The sequence below is a fragment of the Megalobrama amblycephala genome, linkage group LG20 (assembly GCF_018812025.1).
Source record: "Megalobrama amblycephala isolate DHTTF-2021 linkage group LG20, ASM1881202v1, whole genome shotgun sequence".
Taxonomy (NCBI): Eukaryota; Metazoa; Chordata; class Actinopteri; order Cypriniformes; family Xenocyprididae; genus Megalobrama; species Megalobrama amblycephala.
The window spans coordinates 12,290,588-12,315,780 of record NC_063063.1 but is presented as its reverse complement, the minus strand read 5'-3'; the positions used below and the strand labels follow the sequence as shown (position 1 = coordinate 12,315,780).

General features: G+C 38.3%; 1 protein-coding gene across 4 annotated transcripts in view; it reads right to left on the bottom strand.

The window, feature by feature from the left end:
- Window positions 1–1,360: 1,360 nt before the first annotated feature.
- The window catches only part of snx29 (sorting nexin 29), a 158,798-nt gene continuing 134,965 nt past the window's right edge, over window positions 1,361–25,193 (bottom strand). For 2 of the 4 annotated variants that reach the window (XM_048170869.1, XM_048170871.1), the window contains exons 20-21: window positions 15,832–15,971; window positions 1,361–2,540 (exon numbers count right to left, since the gene is read on the bottom strand). In XM_048170869.1, coding sequence (XP_048026826.1) covers window positions 2,411–2,540; window positions 15,832–15,971 — 270 coding nt within the window. In that variant the 3' untranslated portion in view covers window positions 1,361–2,410. Of the gene's footprint in view, window positions 2,541–2,635; window positions 2,760–6,950; window positions 9,010–15,831; window positions 15,972–25,193 lie in introns of those variants that run through there. The other 2 variants (XM_048170870.1, XM_048170872.1) reach the window with 2 other exon arrangements.

Here is a 25,193-nt window from a genome sequence, read left to right as displayed (position 1 = left end):
AATGGGGCTAGGGTTACTGTGATTTTGTCAAGACAGACATATTTTGTTGATCCTGGAACAACATTCCTATCCCTACCCCTAATACAGGGGTGGGCAAATTCGGTCCTGGAGGGCCACTGGCCTGCAGAGTTTAGCTCCAACCCTAATCAAACACACCTGAACCAGCTAATCAATTCATTCAGAATTACTAGAAGACTATAGGCAGGTGAACTGCTGCTTTAAGGTATATGCAAAAAGGAAAATTACTTTCAAAAATAAACCCACCTTGAGAAATGTTTACTGGAGTGTGACGACTAGCCCTGCTCTCTCTTATATTACATAAAAGTGTATTTATTTCGCTTTGATATTCCTCAGACATCCTGGTTAGGGTTTGTTATAACCCCTTAACTGAAAAGTATTAAACCTTTATTCTTTTTTTAAAAAATGTCATACATTTTATGAAATACAAGGCTAAAGTTTTATGTGCACCTATTATTTGAGGTGTGTTCCAATTGACAGGGTCCCTACGCATTTCTTTCCTTTGCATGATGACAGCAAAGCAACTATGATGCAACAATTCTATTTACATAGAACCAAAGCCTAAAACCTCACTTACTATTATTTTGCTGCCCTGCAAGCACTTTTTTGACTAAAAACCAATTTTAAAAAAATACAAAACAAAAACAAATGCATGTGACAGACGCTTTGTATCACTCAAGGCTTAGGTGATAGAAAGGACCAACAATTACTTATACAACTCATTTTTACATAACCCATTTATTTTTTAGTGGCCTGGAGGTGTAGAATTGAATTTTTTTGTTTTCAAGTTGCCATGGCAACACAGGTCACAAGCTCAAATTCAGCCACTGCTGGCCACTTTTTTTCTTTTTTTTTTTTTTAATACTTTGAGCCTTTAAAACATTTATTGGTCCCACTTTATATTAAGTGGCCTTAACTTCTATGTACTTACATCAAAAAATAAGTACAATGTACTTATTGGGTTCATATTGAATTGCAAAACACTTTTGCTGCTGTTGAGGTGGGGTACAGGTAAGGTTAGGGAAAGCTTTGGTGGTATGGGTAGGTTTAAGGGTAGGGGTAAGGTGTAAGGGATGGGTCAACAGTGTAATTATAAATGTAATTACAGAAATTAATTACAGATGTAATTACATGCAGGTGTTTTTAAAATATAAGTACAATGTAATAACATGTATGTACACAATAAGTGCATTGTATCAAATTATTAATTTAAATGTAAGTACATAGTAGTTAAGGCCACTTAATATAAAGTGGGACCCATTTATTTGCCCAAACTGGAGCAAACACAGCCTTGTCATTGTGCTAATCTCCAGTTACCTTTAAAAATGGAAACAAAAACAGATTGTGTGATGGTACTTGTATTTATTCATGAATTCATTAAGCTCTTTTACTAAGGCTGCAAAAACAGCTGCTTCCTGTAACATTTGGGACAGAAAGATACTCTGTTTAAGAAAAATCATCATATACAGTTGCGTACTAGTACAAAAGGTTGCAAACAAGACACATATGCAAAGCACACAAATTATCTGCTACTGTATGTTACAGCTGAACAGAATCTGATGGCAATTCTACATCACATTCAATTTGATAGTGGACTATTTATTCATTTAAACACATCATGGTTCTTGTCTATGATCCCCATATACATTACAGCATGTTAAAAACCATAAATACTATTTATTAGAAATGATGTCCAATCATCATGCTTGTAGTTAAAAATAGGGCAAAATGATCTGCTCGTTCATTCAGTGGAGGTTTCCCCGCTACGAAACACTCTTCACACGATGCGATACGCCCCACCCACAGCAGTTTCTGTGTAACAGTACTCTCAAGGTCATACAGGTTAATGGCAGCCCGGGAAATTTCCAATGAAAGGTTTTCAGGGACAGACAACAAGGGCTAGATATACCCGTGTAACACTTTAGAAGGGCTTTATCGTGTTCTGACCATCACCAGATATTCATCTAAAATCTGATATACGTTTTCCTGATTTATTGTGCACAGGATGGTGGAAAGAGATTGTTTTGTATATGTATTATAAGTGCAGTCATAATACAATTACATGAACCTTGTGCCTCATACATAGCAGAGCATTGTAACAAAACCTATAGAAAAATAAAAATAAAAGTGAGTCCAATGTGTCACTGTCAAATCATATAAAGATGTGCAAATAATTTCCAGACGATCACATTATTCTCATCGCAGTCTCATAAAAGTTTCACGTATCTGTTATAAATCACTAGGCACAATAGTAAGTGAACTCTGCTGCATTTATTTAGTTAATCGTCCCAGCTAGTTGCCAGCAGTGGCGGTATGTACATCCATAATAGAAGAAAAGGTCCTGGGGCTCAGTACATCAATACTGATGAGTTCTGAGGATTGCGCTCAGAGGTTAAAGGTCACCGCTTTGGGGTTCAGGGTTCCGGGATTCACGGCCCGAGTTGCGGCCTAGTCTGGGAAAGCGGCTGGAGGCTTTGGATCGGGCAGTTTTGGCTCCACTCTCATTGGCCGTTGGGCTGTCCCTGTCAGAGAACAAACGCAAACATCGGTAAACCCCCTGGGCACTTTGCTTTTTCTTCTCCTGCCTGACTCCAGGTGTTCATTTGTGTTGTAATACCTTTGGAAAACAGATAGCTCCCACCAGGCACCTAAATGCTTAAACGGAGCAGAGGAAACCACAGCTCCGAGATGTTCTCTGTGCATTTACAGTGACTAAACGCTCCAGCGTGTCAGAGTCCCTGCTGTAGGTAAATAAACAATGAAACAAGCTCTTCGCAATAACGTTGTTTCCTTACATTCTCACGGGCCGCGCACTGACATCACCGGTAACTCAAGGCTAACAAACTGAAATTGAAAGATGCCTGCGAGTTGAGCGCTGAGCGGAAAGCCCCCGAGGCGGAATGTGTGTGTCAGAGACAGTGTGTGAGTCCTGAGGGAGGGCTGTATAGACATCAGCTGCAGTTGAGGGTTAGACACTATACATACCCAGCTGCGGCTCAGCGTACAGAGACAACTCCAGCCTGGAAACCATGACAACTATGTCACACATGAGCTGGAGGAACCTAGGAGCCAGTGGCGATCCTGGCTCACATGGTGCCCGCTCCCAAACGACATATAAATATACATAAACAATGTAAATAAAGGAATGGTACTGTACATACTGTACTGTATTCCTCTGCTTGCTAAAAAATAAGACAAATATTACAAATAAAATAGAGATATTACAGATAAATGATTAAAAAAGAATTCAAAAGGTAGAATACAATTAAAAACAAAATAAAATAAAAAGTATTTTCAATAAAGCAATTTTCCTAATTGGAACTTTATTATGAAACTTGACTAAATTTGACCTTTCAATTGCAGGGATAACGTATTTTTGTAGGCCAAAACCCCATCGTTCTGAAGTCAATGTTTTTTTTAATGGGTTTTTGGTTAAATGCCTGAAATAAGGTCAAGATATTTTCATGTTTTATTCTACAACATAAAATACATCATTACCTCCTTGTGATTTTTTTAAAGGGGTCATATGATGCGATTTCTTGTTTTCTTTTTTCTTTAGTGTGTTATGTAGCTGTGCATGTATAAGATCTGCAGAGTTACAAAGCTCAAAGTCTCAAACCCAAAGAGATACAGTTGTTTGCAAAAGTTTAGGAACCCCTGACAATTTCCATGATTTTCATTTATAAATATTTGGGTGTTTGAATCAGCAATTTCATTTTGATCTATCAAATAACTGAAGGACACCGTAATATTTCAGTAGTGAAATGAGGTTTATTGGATTAACAGAAAATGTGCAATATGCATCAAAACGAAATTAGACAGGTGCATAAATTTGGGCACCCTTGTCATTTTGTTGATTTGAAAACCTCCAACTGATTAATTGGAACACACAACTGGTTTGGTGAGCTCATTAAGCCTTGAACTTCATAGACAGGTGCATCCGATCATGAGAAAAGGTATCTAAGGTGGTGAATTGCAAGTTGTTGTTCTCTTTGACTCTCCTCTGAAGAGTGGCAACATGGGGGCCTCAAAACAACTCTCAAATGACCTGAAAACAAAGATTGTTCTATATTATGGTTTAGGGGAAGGCTACAAAAAGTTATCGCAGAGATATAAGCTGTCAGTGTGAGGAACATAGTGAGGAAATGGAAGACCACAGGCACAGTTCTTGTTAAGGTCAGAAGTGGCAGGCCACACAAAATATTGGAGAGGCAAAGGCGAAGGATGGTGAGAACGGTCAAAAACAGCCCACAGACCACCTCCAAAGACCTACAACATTGCTGCAGATGGTGTCACTGTGCATCGTTCAACAATTCAGCGCACTTTGCACAAGGAGAAGCTGTATGGGAGAGTGATGCGAAAGAAGACTTTTCTGCACACACACCACAAACGGAGTCGCTTGAGGTATGCAAGCGCACATTTGGACAAGCCAGCTTCATTTTGGAATAAGGTGCTGTGGACTGATGAAACAAAGACTGAGTTATTTGGTCATAACAAGGGGCGTTATGCATGGCAGCAAAAGAACACAGCGTTCCAAGAAAAACACTTGCTACCCACAGTAAAATTTGGTGGAGGTTCCCTCATGCTGTGGGGCTGTGTGGCCAGTGTCGGTACTGGGAATCTGGTTAAAGTTGAGGGTTGCACGGATTCCACTCAATATCAGCAGATTCTTGAGAATGATGTTGAGGAATCAGTCACAAAGTTGAAGTTACGCCGGGGCTGGATATTTCAACAAGACAACGACCCAAAACACTGCTCAAAATCTACTCAGGCCTTTATGCAGAGGAACAAGTACAATGTTCTGGAATGGCCATCCCAGTCCCCAGACCTGAATATCATTGAACATCTGTGGGGTGATTTGAAGCGGGCTGTCCATGCTCGGCAACCATCAAACCTAACTGAACTGGAGATGTTTTTTAAGGAGGAATGGTCCAAAATACATTCATCCAGAATCACTCATTACAGGCTATAGGAAGTGTCTAGAGGCTGTTATTTCTGCTAAAGGAGGCTCTACTAAATATTGATGTGATTTTTCTGTTGGGGTGTCCAAATTTATGCACCTGTCTAATTTCGTTTTAATGCATATTGCGCATTTTCTGTTAATCCAATAAACCTCATTTCACTACTGAAATATTACTGTGTCCTTCAGTTATTTGATAGATCAAAATGAAATTGCTGATCCAAACACCCAAATATTTATAAATCATACAACTGTATTCTTTGTAAAAGTTAAGGCTCAGCCATGCCTTCCTAAAACGCTTCATTCCAACACACCCCCACAAATCTACATCAGTCTGTGGGGGCAGAGTTTCATAACACCACCCAAATGTATACACAATGAAAGTAGCAGCTTTTATTCTCGCTGTAGTATTGTTGCCGCCGGCGCCACCATGTCGTGGAGATGCTGTGTTTTTCGTTGCGAAAGCCAGACTACTTTGTTTGGCCTTCCAAAAGAGGACGCAATTAGAAAACAGTGGTTAAGCTTTATTTACAACACTGTTCCAGAACAATAACCCAAATATTCGACTGTGTTGCGCATTTTTCTGAAGACTGTTTCCAGAACCTGGGACAGTACAAGGCCGGCTTGTGCACAAAGTCTGATTCTAAAAAGTGGGGCAATTCCATCTTTGCAATACAGTCTGCAGCTTCTGACTCACAGACACAGCCTGTAAGTATGTTTTCATATTTTAAGAATTTGCAAACGCGAGTTTTGAGCAGTATAGAGTTCTGTCAGGATCACTATCGTCAAAGATGACTGGCAGTTAGCATACAGTTTGGATTGGCAGGTATGGTTCTGTTCTGGGCAAATACTCCCTGCCCATCCATGCTGCCTAGCATAGATAAGAGCAGGGAGAGCAGCGATAACCCCCCTTAGGGTAAACAGAACAGATCCAAGTATTGCAATATCATTAATTTTCTTAATGACAATAATTAATGTAACAACATAACCGAAGAATGAGTTTGATCAAATGAAATATCAGAAGGTCAATTCCTGACTGGATGAAGGAGGAGCTGGGGAAGGAGGAGGGTAATTAGCTCCTGAGCAATGCGATAAAGCTGCTGATAATATGGAATGGACCATATATATATACGAATGTGGTGATATGGGTCGTATTCCTATAGGTCAATGTGAATTAGCTGAGTGTCAGCTGATGCAAGCTTGACTAACGTGACCTGCCAGAACTAATGCTATACGCTTGACTAGCGCTTGTTTGACATTTATACAATCACAAATGCAGACATGGTTTTATGTTTACATAGTGTGTCTGGTCCAGTCGCGCTGGCAAAGTTGATCTATCAGCTTGGTCATCTGCATTTTCCGGATCAGATTCAGGCTCAAATTGATAAGGCAGTACCGATATTATCACCTGTCAATATTGCTTTGGGAGCTGATGTTCTAAATAAGGTAAAGGGCGTGACATTTCCGTCACACGCTTAAGGTATACGGGCCGATCACAATGCGCTGGACCGCTGGCCAATCAGAGCACACTGCGCTTTTCAGAATGATGAGCTTTGTAAAAATCATTGTGTTTCAGAAAGGCGGGGCATAGAGGAGCAACAATAATGTACGGTATGGGTAAAATAATGACTTTTTTGAAACTAAAACCACGTAAACACATTGCATTAAACCAAATACACAAAATAATGCTCTTTTTAGAACCATCATATGACCCGTTTAAAGCTTTTACTTGTCTTGTGGTTAATAACAAGTGGTTAAATTGAGCTACAGAAGTTGTCACATTAAGCATCATCAGCCAAACAGGTAAATTCAGCTACTCAGTATTCCACATTTACAGGCTTGTAGTGTTTACAGCTGCACTCTTGCAAACTATTCTAACTCAAAATTTCAGGGATTTTTTAAAATTTCTTTGAAAGTTGAAAGAGTCAAGCTTTTACTTCTGGTGACTGTATTTAGGCTTTAAAATGATTGATGTGTTTAATATTAAGTTCATGATGAAGAAAAAGTGTAAGAATCAAACTTTTGTTGGGCACAAAGCATATATGCATATTTACAATAATCCAAAAGCCCTAATCTGGGAGTCCTACTGGGATTTTGTTGAGGGAACCAGGGTGATGCTAACTTTCAGGTTGACCTACAAAAATATGTCATCACTGCACTCTATAGGTAAAGGGACTTTTTTCTATTTTATTTCTATATCAGCTTATTTCTTATTTATATTTCTTATTTTGAATGTGTAGACAGTGAGCAGGCAAAGTAAAAGAGAGCAAAAAAGCAGGAAGGTTCTTGGAAAAAAACACATTGGGTCACAATTGGAGGTGGTAGGTGGGATGAAGGGTGGCTGCAATGTTGTGAGACTGTCATACATGAGTGACAAAGAAGTGGTGTGAAGAGTTGTGCTCCTGTATCACCTATGTCAAGATCCAGAATCATAGTTTTTGTGTTTGTGGCCAAAACACAATGCAAAGGCATCATAAGCCTGGCTCTTGTGGAACGGAGAGGGTGTGACTGCATCCAATCGAATTTGAACAGTGACAGTGTGTGTTTATGTGTGTGTAAAGAGAATGCCAGACATTTTAGGAGTAAAAGATCCACAGCGAGGAGCAAATAAATGGTTTTGTCGAACTGAATGCATCTACATTTGAAGGAAAACGTGTGTGAATTTGCAATGGATTTCTGCATATATTACTTATAAGATCTGATTCAATATTCAACCAAGCAACAACAACAAACACCATAGTCAACGATATGTTTTCATGTCAGCCAACCTGGAGTTTAAACTGTAGAGCTGAGCGAATATGGGTAGAACTCACAAAGAATATGCCCTAGTACTTAAGAAATCCCTTTAAAGGTATACATGTGAATTAAACGTGGCACAATGGCCTTCATCATCACAGTATGATTGTGGACTGTTGGGACACTCCAAGAACAGGATGGTTCTGTCTGGGAAGACAGAGTCGTTTACACCTCAATGACTCATCTGTACCATTTGCTTAACATGACATATATTCTTTCAACTACAACTACTATTTATCTACTAGTGTTTTCCAACATGCAACTATGTAACTATGTCAAAGTTTTTCTATACAGTATGTTGTTACATTCTACTGTCTATATATTTAAACATGCAACTTAATAAATAACGTTGCCTGCTTTAAAGATTTTGAGAATCTTTCCTTTTATCACTGATAATGTTGAAAGCTAAAGTGACTGTAACTTTCGTTATCTAAACGTTCAGTTTAAATCCTACGTTTTCCTATCAGTTCTAAGAAAGACTTGAACCTCTTATTCTTAAAATGTAAAAGAATGACAACAACTTTAATGGAGTCAGATTAATTATATTGGAGTCAGATAAATAACTGAATTACGTACGCCATCCTTCAACTGCTTTTTGTTTCCGAGGTATTGGTTCAAAATAGCAGCGTAAGCTTCCAGCCTTACAAAACAATAAGTGAATAAAAGCATATGTATTTTTTAAATGATTTTTTCTTAATATTAATGGTTTAATAAAATAAAATAATCCATTTTATAAATCCATAGAAAATCCACATCCTTTTTTTCCTGTAAACCAGTTATTTGCTCTGTGCTGTGGCTCAATACTTCTAAAATGTCTCACTTAACACAAGCATAAAACACAAGGCATCACTGTGGGAATTTGATTGGATACAGTCACACCTCTTCTATCCCACAAGGCAATTTTATGACCAATTTATGCAAAAATCTATACTTTTCTTGCAACTGGATCATCTTAGTAGAAAAACAGTGAATTTACTTTTCTGTTCTCAAATACTAGTTTCAAAAAGCACGTTTGTTAAGGCATGATTTTCATAAAGCAGTCTGTCTGAAAGCAGGCTAATCTATCTGTACTGATTACGTATAACTAATAGTGTTCAAGAGGTTTCAAAGGAAATGAAATTTGAACAGTAAGCCAGAAGTGTGGTTATGCAACACACATCATACCATGATCGGCTTCTCCTCTGCTGTATTGCTGCTGTCAGATCGGCATAGGGCTGAGAGAGAAAAGTAGAGAGCTGGACGTGGGGAAAGAATGAGGGAGAAAGAAAAAAAATACCAGAAGAATGAAGTGCTGAGCAGCTTTCAATCAAACTTGAGCAGCAGGGAAGAAGCTAGAAGCAGGTAAGTGGGGTGCTGAGATGCCCCCCACCAGTAAATCTATCCATCTCTCCATCCTCAGCTCCTCACAAACCAACACACACACACGCACACTCATGCAGATACTATTCAATGGGTCCATGCGGCAGAAAGCTGATCTGCAGTCTAAACAGAAGCCTGAAAGAGCCTCCTAATGTTACATAACAGAGATTCAGCTCTTCATTTAGCTGTGGAACAAGCCCTTCTTATTCGTCTATCCCCTACACTTCTGCTGGAGAGGCTTCTTGTTGTGGATTTAGGCAGGTAATATCTATGAAGAAAATTTGGAAACGGCTCAACCACATTGAAACCGAAACGAGCATTACGGATGTGGTCAATAATGCTTAACCGCAACAATCAATCAACCTGCTCCCTTAGATTTTTGAGACCAGTCGATTTTGACAAATCAATACTTATAATATTTATCTAAAAAAGTATCACATTATATATGGATTTATATATAAATGCCACTAACAAAAATGATGTACATTCAAAGATTTTGAGGTCAGTATGATTTTTTTTCGGAAAAAAAAGCAAGGATGCATTAAATTGATCAAAAGTATCAGTAAAGACACTTAAAATGTTTTTTTTTTTAAAAAGTCTGCTTCAAATTATTGCTGTTATTTTGAACTTTCTATTCATCAAAGAATCCTGAAAAAAAATGTGTCACGGTATCCTCAAAAATATGAAGCAGCACAACTGTTTTCAACATTCAGTGGCGGTTGTAGCTCTTATGGCGCCCTGGGGCGAACCACCCCTTCTGCCACCCTTCTGTCACCTCAGGTCTCCCCACTGGAAGCCCTGAGGTGACGTAAACCAACCCCCGCTCTTCCTTACTTCTGAGCTAGAGTATTTTTCCAGGTGCACACTCCGAGTCCCGACCAGGTTAAGGAGAGTTGCATTCTCATGTTAAACATGGCCAAACTTTCAAAACACGAGTTGGACATATGACGGAGTATTTCCACTACTTCCGGTTTCGGTACATGTTTCTGAGAGTTTTTTTGAGTGTGTCCTGTATAACGTCAAAAGAGAGAGCGGAATTCCTTGTATAGGCATGCAAACACACATCACCCAGAACAAGAGCAAGAGCACACCCATCAACGCATTTCGTTCGGGATCCAGAAGCTGAGAGAGACAATGGCTGTGTCCCAATTCAGGGGCTGCACCCTATGAAGGCTGCATACATCATCGGGGCAGTCTCATTTAAGAAAAATATCCATTAGATTGCAACATAAGAAAGAAACTACAGTATTTTACACCTCACAATGAATATCAGTCAATTTTATTATGGTTACTTTTCTTAAATATGACATCCTTGATGAATTATTCAGCCTTCAAATGCGACCTCCGGAGGACGCAGCCTCCGAAATGAGCCGCAGCTCCTGTCACCGAAGGAGTGTGTTTTTGGTTGTGAGGGAAAGATTACGTTTTTCAGCTTCCCAAAGAACCCAGCATTAAGGGAACAGAGAATGAAGTTTATTTTTCCGAGGCAGCAATGGAGTTGTGCACGTGTTTTTTTGTTCCCGGGATTTCGGTGATGAATACTTTGTAAACAAGCCCCAGTTCGGCGCTGGATTTGCAGATTGCGGGTGAGTAAAACTGCATCATCTGTGTTTTGTTGGCAATCTGCGCGCAAGTGCATGTACGTGAACGTTTTTGTTCCCTTTGTATTTATAATGATGTCGCAGCTAGCATGCACCTCCAGGATCTCTGCTTTTTTTTTTTCGGAAAGACTCGGTTTAGCGTATCTATCTTATATAAATATGACAAAACTAAAGACTTTTCTGAGATATTAAGGATGCATTGTTACTCTATATGTACTCAAGATTAACATGAGATTGGCAGAAACTGTGTGTGATCCCCCCCCTTTAATTGACCCATACGAGGGCGTTATCATTGAAGTGATGTGCAAATGAGTGGTAAAACCAAGATTGCGCATTCCTTTTTTTCTTTTTTCTTTTGTGCGGACACCCCGTGCCACCTCTGTCAAGATGCCACCTTGGGCGGTTGCCTATGTAAATCCACCACTGTCAACACTGATAATTTGAAATGTTTCTTGAGCAGCAAATCAGCATATTAGAATGATTTCTGAAGGATCATGTGACACTGGAATATTGCTGAAAATTCAGCTTTGCAGTAAATTAGCTTTGAGTAAATTACATTTTAAAATGTATTCAAATAGGAAAGTTATTTTAAACTGTAGTAATATTTCACAATTTTTACTGTATTTTTGATCCAATAAATGCAGTCTTGGTGAGCATAAGAAACTTTCAAAAACATAAAAAAAAAATCAATCTAACTAATTTGAACCCCTGCATACCTGTATCCTAATCGAAAATGAACTAGTAGACTAAGTCTCACAATAAGGGCCCTATTTTAACAATCTAAGCGCATGGTCTGAAGCACATGGTGCAGGTGCACTTAGGGCGTGTCCGAATCCTCTTGCTAGTTTAACGATGAAAAAAATGGTTCGCGTAACGTGCAATAAACCAATCAGAGTCTCATCTCCCATTCCATTTAAAAGCCAGTTGTGCTTGCACAATGGTGGATTCACTATTTACATGGCAGAATTTGCAAGCGAAAAGACTGTAAGCTTCTCCAGAGGGGAATCCTTTTATTTTTAATATTTAAAAATGTTTGTGTGCTGCTGAGTCCCTTTGTGTGTAATAAGCAGAGTGTACACATGTTGTGCACCTGCCTACAGGTGCGTATTACTAATGCGCCCATTAAATAACAAAAAAAAAAATATTGCAACATTGTGACTTTAGACCAGGTTTTTGTTGGTCAATGGCGCAGACATTTTCAGTTGCCTCAAAATAGCAACACGCCAACAATGCACCTGAACACACCTTGTTTTCAGACCAGCACGCCCATGGCCAAACAAATGGGCGTGAGTGCATTTGCTATTTAAAACACATGGCGCTGGACCTGAAAATGATAACTGCATCAGGCTGAAACTAGCAAAAAACACTTGTGTTGTGCCTGGCGTCACATTGCACCGGGTGTATGATAGGGCCCTAAGTTGTGTTTTTGTCTTTTGTCATGTCCAATCTTGCCTAGAGCACCAAGTGAGTCAAGACTGCCACTAGAGCTCCATCAAAACCAAAACGACAACCCTGGCTGAGACCACCTTTGCTGGAGGCTCTTTGAAGCAGCCCTGCTCAGTAAAGATGTATAGACCTCAAGTGTCTTCTATTTCAAAGCTGAATTCTCTCAAAGTCTGAAAACGCTTTTTGTTCCACAGAAACCTTTTCACAAAAACGTCTTTTAAAAGACCTTCGTCATCCCACTCAAAACTGACAGTGACAGTCAGGAGATGCCAGGATCAGGTTCACAAGAGCTGTTTTAACATGAAAGGATTCCCTCGTTGGCAGCGCACGCTCGCTATAACCTCTGTGCGACAGCTTTCCGCTCTGTCTGTTTGCCAGGAGGCGGCTTTATTGGCATGGATATGTAATCGTCAGTGTGTTTAAATTGCTGTGAGCAGCTACTACAGGTCTGAGCGCTGCTTCCAGAGCACAAGAACAGAATTGTTAATCACATAAATCACACTGGCAAATTCAGAGAATAAACACAGTTGCTATATAGCACATGTTCAGAAACACAAACAATCAATGTGTGAACGATGCACTGTATACACACAAAAGTAATCCAATCCACATAGAGAATGGACTCAAGGACTCTAGAAGCCCCTAAATGAGGGCTATTGTGACAAAATGTGATACTAAACATTCACTAAACATCTCTGCCTAATCATACATCACATCCAGCTCTCTCTACCTAAAAAAGCAGCTGGACTCATCTGTCCTAAGCACTCAAATTATCTCCAGTCATGCCAAGCAAAGAGCCATTATCTTCTCACAATGTGCCAAGGGTCTCTTAATTAAATCAGATTTGATGTGAGAGTAAAATAGGTTTTTATTAATTTCCTGTTTGTAATCACGTCACACTGCCAGAGCCAGCGCTAACAATAAACCAATGAGATGCAGCGTGTGAAAGGAAGTCTGACCTGATAAATCAATGAGCCAATCGGAACAGACAATTGGCCGGTAAAATGCAGGATGTGAGGGGAGTGTAAGCAAATCAAATTTCCTGTTAAAGAACAGCTGTGAGATAATGGGTTTTGATGCATTTGTTCAGTGTAGAGTGGGCAGTGCGGGGCTTCAGCAAAAAAAATAATAATAAAAAAACTGATATATTCACTAGCTATAGTAATCTAGTTTAAACAGGTGTTGAAAAAATCTCATTGGTATTTAAATGAAGTAACTCTCATTCTATTCAGCACAAACACACATGTATATGTAAATAAGGTTTTAGAAAGTTGGTAAAAGTCAGTGCTATTTACTTGCCATAATTAACAGTGTGCTATTATCGCCCACGGAAAGCAGGCGGTAAATAGGGTTTATTAAAAAGTGATGTTTGTGTACATTTTCTACTCATAATGGCAGCAGTAATTCATCAAATAATGATCAAATATTAGAGAAGAGCATTATAATGGGGCTTATATCCAGACACTGAGCAGTTGAGTGCACTTTCTGCATTTTAAAAAGCCACTAACAATGGAATGATACCACTCCATTCACATTATAGCAGTGGTTCTCAGGAAGGGTGCATCAGGAATATTCCAAAGGAGACCTCAAGATGACCTAAAGTTATTTAAAATAGGGCAACAATCATTAAAATAAGCTAAAACAACTAAATGAAAGATATTTTGTTAACACTTTACAATAAGGTTCATTAGTTAAACATTAGTTAATGTATTAACTAACATGAACTGACCATGAGCATTTGATACATTTGTTACTGTATTTACTAATCTTCGTTAACGTTAATGAAAATACAGATGTTCATTGTTTGTTCATGTTAGTTCACAGTGCATTAGCTAATGTTAAGATTTTAATAATGTATTAGTAAATGTTGAAATTAACATTAACAAGATTAATAAATGCCGTATAAGCGCAGTTCATTATTAGTTCATGTAAACTAATGTTAAAGCTGCTGTCCATAAGATTTGCCTCTTAGTCGCCATCTCTGTTTGAAACCTGCAATTGCAGTTATATGCGGAATTATTATCTTTACGTGCATTGTGCATCGGCAAAGTTTCTCAGCGCGGATGAATCTAATGTTTGCTGTCAGTAACCACACCGGTGTCGATACTGTACTTCGGAATCACAGATTGTAGTCTTGAAGTATGACCGGAAAAGTAACATGTCTGCCACTTTTGTTCTGACCAACTGAGGGAAAAAGCATTAGGCCTACAATAAATTGCGCTGCCAATGGTGAATAAATCGAATGATCGCTTAGCTCATATCGCATCAAACCGTGCAAATTATTATTGTTGTTATACTTTGTTCTCAAATTGTTAATGTTAACAACATAAGCATTGCGTGACTACATGTATTTAGTGTGTATTAGCGTTACCTGTAGATTTCAATTTCTGTAGCCACTCCGCACTCCGCAGTCCGAAGTCTTTTGCTTTTTGACCACAGCTGAATCTCCAGTTGTCACTGATGATTGTCATGTGGACCTTTCTGGATTATAATCCGCCATCAAAATGATAAGTTTAAATATAGCAGCTGCTATGAGAAAAGGCTATAAATTATCCACCACCTGCAGCATCCTATATGCATAGTCTAGCTGGGACTCCTTTCTTTCTGTTTACAGATGTGACGTAATGACGTAATGATGCAAAGACGAATGACTGCATGCTCGAATTTCCCGCGGAAATCCACCAGTATCGATTTATTATAAAACATTATTACAAGATTACTGCTGTGAATCGGGCTAAGGTAAAGAGATGAATACTTTTGAACACTGGCTGGTTATGTACTTGCTCAAAAATTGATTCTGGAGAATTTTTAACCAAAAAAAGTTACGGACTGCACCTTTAACTAATGAACCTTATTGTAAAGTGTTAACAATATTTCTTATTTTAATTTACCTCCTAAACAACTGTGGATATATGAGGTATCCTAATTTTAAAAGTGTGATTTCTAGTCATGTAAATCAATGAAATCTTAATACTCCATGAACATTTTTTATAACAAATATCCATTTTCTAGTCATGCCAAGCTCTAAAATATTTTACTGGGGAGAAACGATATATATTTAAAAATCCTCATCCTTAACCATTTTACAGTAAATCATGAAAAAAAGTGATATAAGGTCACTAGTTAAAAAGAGTGGGAACCTTCAACATTCACCAACATTCAGATCTCTTCTGAAATCCTTAAATTTAATTTACAGAAACAAGGAGTTTCAGTGTCTGGCTCTCGAATATTGATGTGGACAATTGGAAGCCTTGGAGTCAAAAAGATTGACTAAAGTATACCATATTGCATCTTCTGCATCTTTCACAATCTAATATTCAGAAGCAATCCACAAGATTGTAAACTCGGCATGCAAATTGCATTCAATACAAAACTTTTCACAGCCTTATTTGCTTAATTCCTCTGGTGAATCGGGGGCAGCACAACAGACGGCGAGTATGAATATGATACTATCAGTGTCATTTCTTTATTCAGCATGCATTTATGGCATTTGAAAGTTTGATTGCTTTGGCCTACTTGAGTGACAACTGAAAATGGCATGTATCTTTGATGGCGGAACTAAAATACAGTGTCATACAGAGTTCATGGAGCTGAATTACATACAGCTGATGGTTACTGCATGTGAATTATTGTGTTTGTGTGTGTACTCACTGGCAGAAAGGCAGAAAATGCAGTAAGGTATCCTTTGTGGGCTGGGCAGTGAATTCAGGCAGTGTCTGGATCAGTTTATTCATCACCATACGCAGGTACGACTGCAGCTGTTTCCTCCTCTCCTCTACAAACTTGGCATCCTGCAAATTCACACACATACACTATGTAAAGCACTTGATTATAATTGTAATTGTAGTGTGTTATTTGATCATTACAAATCTATTTATATTTTAGTTTACCATAAACATTTGCCAGTACATATAGCAGTACACTTTAACCTTATTTAAAAGACAATAGAAGTAATTATGGAATAACATATAAAGATGTACTTAAGACCTACTTAAGTGGGTCAAAAAATGTAAATACTTACAGTGCCCTCCACAATTATTGGCACCCTTAGTAAATATGAGCAAAGGTGGCTGTGAAAATAAATCTGCATTGTTTATCATTTTGATCTTTCATTCAAAGAAATGTACAAAATTCTAACCTTTCATTGAAGTAAAACAATTGAAAGTGGGGGGAAACTCAAATTATGAAATAAACGTTTTTCTCCAATACATGTTGGCCACAATTATTGGCACCCCTAGAAATTCTATGAGTAAAATATCTCTGAAGTATATTCCCATTCATATTTACATTTTTTAGCACACCAGGGTGATCATGAACATGAAATTGTCCAGCCATGACTTCCTGTTCCACAGGAGTATAAATATGAGGAAACACAAAGGCCAAATTCCCATGATCATTCATCACAATGAGTAAAACCAAAGAATATATTTCTGATGTGCAGCAAAAGATTGTTGGGCTTCACAAAATAGAAAGTGGCTGTAAGAAAATAGCTAAAGCATTGAAAATCCCCATTTCCACTATCAGAGCAATAATTAAGAGGTTCCAATCAACTAAAGATGTTACAAATCTGCCTGGAAGAGGACGTGTCTCTAAATCATCCTAATGTGAAGTGAGGAGGAAAGTTTGAGTGGCCAAAGACTCTCCAAGGATCACAGCTGGAGAATTGCAGAGATTAGTTGAGTCTTGAGTCTCAGAAAGCCTAAAAAAAATTATCAAACAGCACCTACATCCCCACAAGTTGTTCGGGAGGGGTTCAAGAAAAATCCTCTGCTCTCATCCAGAAACAATCTCCAGCATATTCAGTTGTCAGACACGTCTGAAACTTCAAACGGGACCGGCTTCTATGGTCAGATGAAACTAAAAAAAGGGCTTTTTTGCAGCAAACTCACCAGATGGATTTGGTGCACACATGGATAAAAAGTACCCCCATGCCCACGGTTAAATATACGGCTATATCTTTAATGTTGTGGGCCTATTTTTCTGCTGGAGATCTTGGACATCTTGTTCAGATACATGGTATCATGGATTATATCAAATACCAACAGATAAAAAAATCAAAACCTGACCGCTTCTGCTAGAAATCCAATAATGGGCCGTGGTTGGATCTTCCATCAGGACAATGATCCAAAACAAATATCAAAAACAACACAAAAATGTGTCACTGAGCACAAAATGAAGCTTCTGCTATGGCCGTCCCAGTTCACTGACCTGAACCCTAAAGAAAATGAGTGGAGTGAACTGAAGAGAAGAAGCACCAGCATGGAGCTGGAATCTGAAGGATCTGGAAAGATTCTGTATGAAGAAATGGTCTCTGATCTCTTGTCGGGTGTTCTCCAAACTCATCAGGCATTATAGAAGACGACTCAGAGTTGTTATCTTGGTAAAAGGAGGTTGCAAAATGTTTTGAATAAAAAGGTGCCAATAATTGTGGCCAACGTGTTTTGGAGGAAAACATTTATTTCATAATGTGATTTTCCCCCCACTTTCAATTCTTTTCCTTCAATGAAACGTTATAATTTTGTGATTTTTTTTAATGAAAGATGAAAAGGATAAACAATGCAGATTTATTTTCACAGCTGCCTTTGCTCATAATTACTAAGGGTGCCAATAATTGTGGAGGGCACTGTATATATCTATAAAAATATCTTGTATATATATATAAAAACATGAAAATTCTGTTAAATTTCTCTTATTGTGTTCCATATTATGAAGGAGAGAACATGATTATAATTCATCCATACATGACAATATCCCTTTAAAGACCCGTTTCATCAGGACCTGCATTGAATTTACAGCATCAAAACATCAGCACCACGACTGTACCCAGCATATCAAGCTGATGGATAACCAGATCAAAGTTAGCGCTGTGGCGGGGGTGACATCAAAAGCAAATGAGATAGAACAAGGGACAGCGGGAGAGAGATTGAAATGTTATTAATGTCCCCTTGATGGCTGATTAATTAGCCCCGATGCTCCAGTTCTTGCATCTGTATGCGTGTGTGCGTGTGACATCAGTCATGTCTCATGTGTTGAGGGGAAGCTGACTCCTCTAAATGCTCTGGCATCACCCACTCCATCAGAGGGCAATGGCTCAATCACCCAACAATAATAAAGAGTGTTAGAAAGTGTGTGTTTGTGTGCCATCTAAACCACTGTCTGTCACCCCGCATTTTAGCATTAGTGTGTCGTCAGGGCATGAAGTTCTAATAGTGATCCATCTCCAACAGGCATGAAGAGGCATAAAAGTTGATTATGATATGGGATATGTGGAGGAGATCACTGCTGTCAGATTAGTTTACCCATGAGGGTTGTGCCTGCCAGGGCTAATTTAATGCTCTGGCCCACGTCATCTCAGAACTCTCTTTAAAGGTGAGAACCATGACACTAAGTACAAATCTTTGCTCTTTGTGCACTTTACAACAATAACGTCAAGTAATATTCACTATAAAATACATTAGGGGGTCTTCAAACTTTATTATGCTAAGGACTCCTTAGAGGGGACGGAGACAGAGCAGGGACCTACGTTTCATATTGTATTAAAATTGAGTATATATGGGTCATTGACGAAAACATGATGGAGATATAATTAATTTTGAAGTTTTATCAATGAGATTATGTGGTTTTTATAATCAATTAACACTGCTTTTGTCATTATTTACAAGATGTCACCAAAAGAGTCATTTGGTTTAACCAAAATTTCGGTTTCACCAAATGACACTTTTGGTTATTCCGAATGATGATATTTTCATAATAGGCTGATATCTAGCTAGCTAGCTTGCTAACTAGCTAGTAAAAGGACAATCAAATATTTTATATTTAGTACAAGTTTTTAAAATATTACAATATTTTCCATGTTTTATAGCAGTTGTACCGGATGACCGGATGACCTGATGTTTCACGACCATGTGGTCCTTTGCAGGTGTCTGAATGATGTCATATCCTGTCACATGATATTGACTGCATGACTTGATCCAAAATGGTTCCTTTATATTAGTTACTCCGAATGACATCAATAAAATTCATTTTTCCGGACATTCTGTACACATAATTTTAATACCATTATGCACTATGTTGATATATGATGTTATAAAATTGCCAGAATAAAAAAATATACACATTTATTACATTTTAAGATATTTTAATCACAAATTAATGGCTGTATTGGCCTTTGGACGTTTAAACCGAATGACCTTTTGACACTTCAAAATCTTTAAAATACCTTTATATGTAGGGTTTTAAATATAATTAAAACCTTTTGGACTCAATAAAAGAGATCTAGTTGTACTACCTTACATACTTTGGATGTCATATCTTTATATCTCTACACACACATATATACATATATTATATATACACACATACACTGTATGTATAGAACTTCATAAAAATTTATTACCAACTTAAGGTTGGTAAGATTTGGTAAGTCTCTGATAAAAGGCTCCATTTGAACATAATATACCGATTATATACTAATATAATCATAATATACTAATATACTGATTTTTCAGAAATCAATCTAATATGCTAACTTTTTCAAGATTCTTTGATTAATATAAATTTCAAAAGAGTAGCATTTATTTTAAATAGAAATCTTTTGTAACATTATAAATGTCTTTATTGTCACCTTTGATCATTTTCATGCATACTTGCTGACACCTAAACATTTGAACAGCGATGAATAAGCTAATTAATGCACACAACTACACCGAACAGGATAAACTGGCTCAAATATGTTACAGTTTCCTTGAATAGAGATTGTGTGATGTGTCTGTGAGAGAGAGAGAGAGAGAGAGAGAGAGAGAAACCCAAACCCTTTCTACCACATTCCTAGTTTGAGGATGCATTATGCTACTAATTGGATTCTATCAGGATAACAAGATACTGAAAACACCTTTTCACCAAGGGACCCTTAAGGACCAAACACCTTGATAAACAAGCCAAGCACACGCACACATGCTCTTATGGCAAGTGCATCTAATAACTGATGTTTTAAGCTGTTTATGCGTGCAGCTTCAGTAGGACCTTCAGACGATCTGTTAAAACAAACACCCGCCTGCAATTCACGCAAACAACTTGTGGCAAAACCAACAAAGTGCTTCACAATCTCTTAAGAGAATGAAAATGTTTCTCTGCAAATTATTTTCTCCGGCTTCTGTCTTTGGGCCAATTTTGTTTCTTTCCATAAACGACAGGCTCCTCTCCAAATTCCTCAAAGCACAGTTCTGCTGATCGTCTGTGTCTGACAGCGACAGGCAGTGAGAGAGAGAAAATCACTCCCAGACATTGCCATTATAGCCAATAAAGACTTGCTGGAGTGCTTCTCCATCTTCACAGGCTATTGTCTGGACTAGCTGGACTAGCTGGTGCCACACAGCGAGTTGTGTTTGCGTTCGTTTTTGTACAATCACATGTGCAGCATGACATGTGTGCAGATTTGAATGAAGGAGACACGTCGTCAAAATGACAAAGTGTGAGGTTGATTCAAGTTGGTACAGCACAACCCGTCACACTCTCCCTGAAAATTAAACAGTTATGACTGAGAGAGGTGATTTATCATGCTGACCCTCCCACTGAAGGTTGCTGTAAAAGTGGTTGTACATTGCTTTTTGAATGGGGAAATAACCTCATTCATCCTACAAATAAAAACTGATGGTACATATTTACTCTAGCTTGAATCCTTTCGATTCTCTAGTAAAGCAGTAGCCACCGACTGCAACTGTTTGACAAATTTGATTTTCTTCAAGATAACCAAACACTTAAAGCATGCCTGTAGTAACTAACCAGGCATGATGTGAGAGGTTATTTATGGATGTTCCAGATGGTTTTATCCAAAACAACTTGTATTCAGGGTATATATTTTGTCATTGTGTTATTTGGGAATTAATTTTTTGTCCTTGTCATTGCAAGCGCCATGCTACAAAAACAAGATTGTACAAATTTCAGAATTAAAGAATATTAACTGACTTGGCCACGCCCCACAGGAAAGTTAACTGGAATTTACTGAAAAAGAAAAATCAACAAATTTACAAACAAAGTGCACAAAAGCTAATTTATTAAAGGTCCCGTTTTTCGTGGTTTTTTGAAGCTTTGATTGTGTTTATAGTGTGCAATATAACATGTGTTCATGTTTCTCGTGTAAAAAAACACAGTATTTTTCACATAATTTACTTATCTGTATACCGCTGTTTCCACTGTCATAAAAACGGGCTGATGACTTCCTTGTTCTATGAAGTCCCTCCTCCAGAAATACGTAACGAGTTCTGATTGTGCCAGCGGTTCCTGTGTTGTGATTCGACAGCAGCTTAGCGCTCCATGCCCGGAAAGGTCACGCCTCTTACCATAACGTGGAGATGCATGCGCTCAGTGTTATTGTAAACATGTCTTTAATTTTACCCTATCAATTTGAGCCGGAATCAGACCCGGTGATTGGACTGCGGGATGAAAATAACAGCGTTTCGACGACATGGCGACAAACACACTCTACAAACGCAACTCTTGTGTATTCCTGTGGGCGGAGGTTAGTCAAAAAACTGTTTTAGTGACGTCATTAAAGAAGGAAGTAGAGGGATGTAGTCCAAACTTGGCCGTTCGATGTAGGCGACTTCTGTTAAATAAAATATCTCGCTTGGCATTGAACTTTGAGCTTTAAAATTTTGCAGATTTTATTTATACTCTAACAACAACATTACACACTAACTAAAGTTTGAAACATGGGATCACGAAGAACGGGACCTTTAAAGTGAAGATTAGAAAACAGAACACACTTAAGCCCAAAGTATAGTTCACTTTTTACACATATGCGGGGTCAGCGTACAGTGCGTGGTGCGAATTTCATCATCAGAAGAGTACGTGCACCACTAGTTTTTTGTAACCATGTTGCACACGTGCATGTAATTGTTTTTGCAGTAATTAGTTTATCCATATGGTGGCAACCGTGCTCTGGGAGCGTCGATTCACAAGGTAGTCAAAGAAAAACTGCATAAACAGAACAAACCGGAACACATGCAAGCTACAGCGACAATGTTGGCTACATAGACGAGAGATTGTGAGAAGAGGTTAGAAAGTACCCTCATTTGTACAACTCTAGCATGAAAGAATACAAAGATGTTTACATGGGTTGAAACTCGTGGTGAGAGATTGCTCAAAGATGGGCATGCGTCAAATACCTGTGCATGCATACAAGTCGAATGAAGTATGCTTTGCAAGGCTGTGCATTCGACTGTGCATGTACAATAGCATACACGTAAAAATCAAAGTATACCCAGGGCTTTAGGGCCAGATTTAATGTCAGGGCAAACCCTTTTTTGAATGAAAAAGCATGGAGATTTATTTTTGTATTTTTATTGCATATGCATTTGATTGAGTTTACCCTTCAGACACAAAATTTAGTATTTACATAAATCATGCAACGTAATTTACTAAGGTTTGCGATAGTCAATTTACTGGTATTTGCGCCATTATTTAACACCCAAAAGAGCAAGCCTTAACTTGTGCTTGACATGCCTGCGATAGTTGCCACTAGGAGGCACCACAGAGAAAAGTAAGTGTGCATGATAGAAGGGAGAGAATTTTCTCCACTCGTGTTATTTGGAATGCCAGAGGAAGACGTTTTTCAAACATATAGGCTGTGTCTGAAATCGCTCCCTATACTTTTAAATAGGGCACTATTTGAGGGGACAGCCATTTGTAGTGGTGACCGAAACCATAGTGGATGTTAACGAGTGCATTCATTCAATCCCGCAACGCACCACAATAACGAGTGTACAACCGATGTACACTGAACAGCTAGAAAATACCCATAATGCACTCTGAGAGTCACGCCGCACGCTGAATAAATTCCTGCATCTGACCAGAGGATGGCGCCCGCAGCTGAATCATCCATTCATCCCCTTCCCAATGTAGGTTACAGCATAATATGATACAGGTATAAATTCATTTTTACTTGATTATTAAATTGTTTAATTAAGGTTTATGCATGCTAGTTTTCATGACAGAGCTCAAGATAAATCTTTTCATTACTACTGGAGCTGACAGTTTGCTGGTTGATTATTAAACTGCACGCACAAAGCTACGCAAAAGCGACAGCCCTTCCGGCGCACTCAGTGTCCGAATTCACTCACTCATTTTTCTTCACTTCTTCAAGTGGGCTATATTAGTGGACTAAAGTAGGGAATAGTGAATGAGGGTACAGGGGGGCGATTTCGAACTTTAATTTGTGCATTGTCAGTAGATCATCCGCAAAACTTTCCACTCCCATCAGGTCTTTTATGGGATTGCGGTCTCAAGCTAATTTACCTTGTTTAGTCAGTCTGGCCCAGTGATATCATTTTAATGATAAAGTTTTCATAAGAACCTGTGTTATTTTAGTATCAGTGAGATACTATTATAGGTTTTATATACATTTTGAATTAGATTTTATTTTTGTATTTTCCATTTTCATCCTAAATTTAGTAGTACTGGTTTTTAATTTTAATGGTTTTAGTTAACTATAATAACCCTAATAAGAAGAAAGCAAGTCATGAGAGATCATGTATTTACTGTGTGTTCTCTGCACATTTCTTGTGCTTTTTGGCACAAGAAAAAAAAACAGTGCACGAATCAGGCATGTTGCATATGCATACAAAATGCAGGAGTCATAATTTATTCACTTTGACTAGTGAAAGCAGAAATGGCAAACACTGCATTAATGAGAACAGGGCAGATCCTCCTGGGGCTGTCATCTTTAATGCAAAGATAATGTGGAGTTCAATTAAAGCTGCGCCCAAGAAGCCCGAAGAGACAACAGACTGTCTTCTATATTCTGTGCCTCCCTCAACCTTTTGTTTAAGCCAAATGGTGGGAAATCAATAATATATGCAGGTAGCCGGTACCATAATGACCATGTGTTATGAACCATAAAGAACCTTCCAGTCTCCTGCACTCAGGAAAATATGGATACTAATGTCTCAAACCAGGTGTTGGGAAAGGCCAGTGATGAGAACAAATGGGTCAGTAAATGTATGAGGACCTGCAGAGAGTCAGTGAATAATTCAACACACAGCAGAAGGTGGGTCAGAAACCTCCACTCAAGTCTTGAGCTAGAAACAAATGATTCAAATGATTAAAGGAACAGATCACACAAAAATAAAAATTCAATCCAACAAATGTTCATTATTTACTGACCCCATGTTGTTCTAACTCCATATGCTGTCATTTTTTTTGCAATATACAAAACTATGTATATTATACAAAATATGATGGGCGATTTCAAAACACTGCTTCATGAAGCTTCGAAGCTTTATGAATCTTTTGTTTCGAATCAGTGGTTGGAGCATGTATCAAACTGCCAAAGTCACTTGATTTCAGTAAATGAGGCTTCGTTGTGTCATAAGTGTTTCGAACCACTGGGCGGCGTGACTTTGGCAGTTTGATACACGCTCTGAACCACTGATTTGAAACAAAAGATTTGTAAAGTTTTGAAGCTTCGTGAAGCAATGTTTTGAAATCGCCCATCACTAGACATTGTTGAATAAAGTCGTTATTTTGCTTTTTTGCTGCACAAAAAGTATTCTTGTTGCTTCATAACATTAAGGTTGAACCACTGTAGTCACATGAACTGTTTTAAATATGTCTTTAGTACCTTTCTGGGCATCTAAAAGTGTTAATTATCTTGCTGTCAATGGAGGCGTCACTGAGCCATTGGATTTTATCAAAAATATCTTAATTTGTGTTCTGAAGATGAACAAAGGTCTTACAGGTGTGGAACGACATGAGGGTGAGTAATTAATGACAGAATTTTTGGGTGAACTAACCCTTTAATGAGGACCTATTAGGCCTTTTTTGATTTTGGTTTTGGGGTCTAGAACAGGTTCTCATACTAAATGTTCAAAAAACGCATTATTATTCACATATTTTACATTATTGCAGCACCTCTCTTCCCAGTCTGTCAGTAATGCTCTGCTTAGTTCCTGTCTCTATGAAGCCCCTTCTTTCAAAAAGCGCATGTGCTCTGATTGGTTGGCTGGATCACTGCA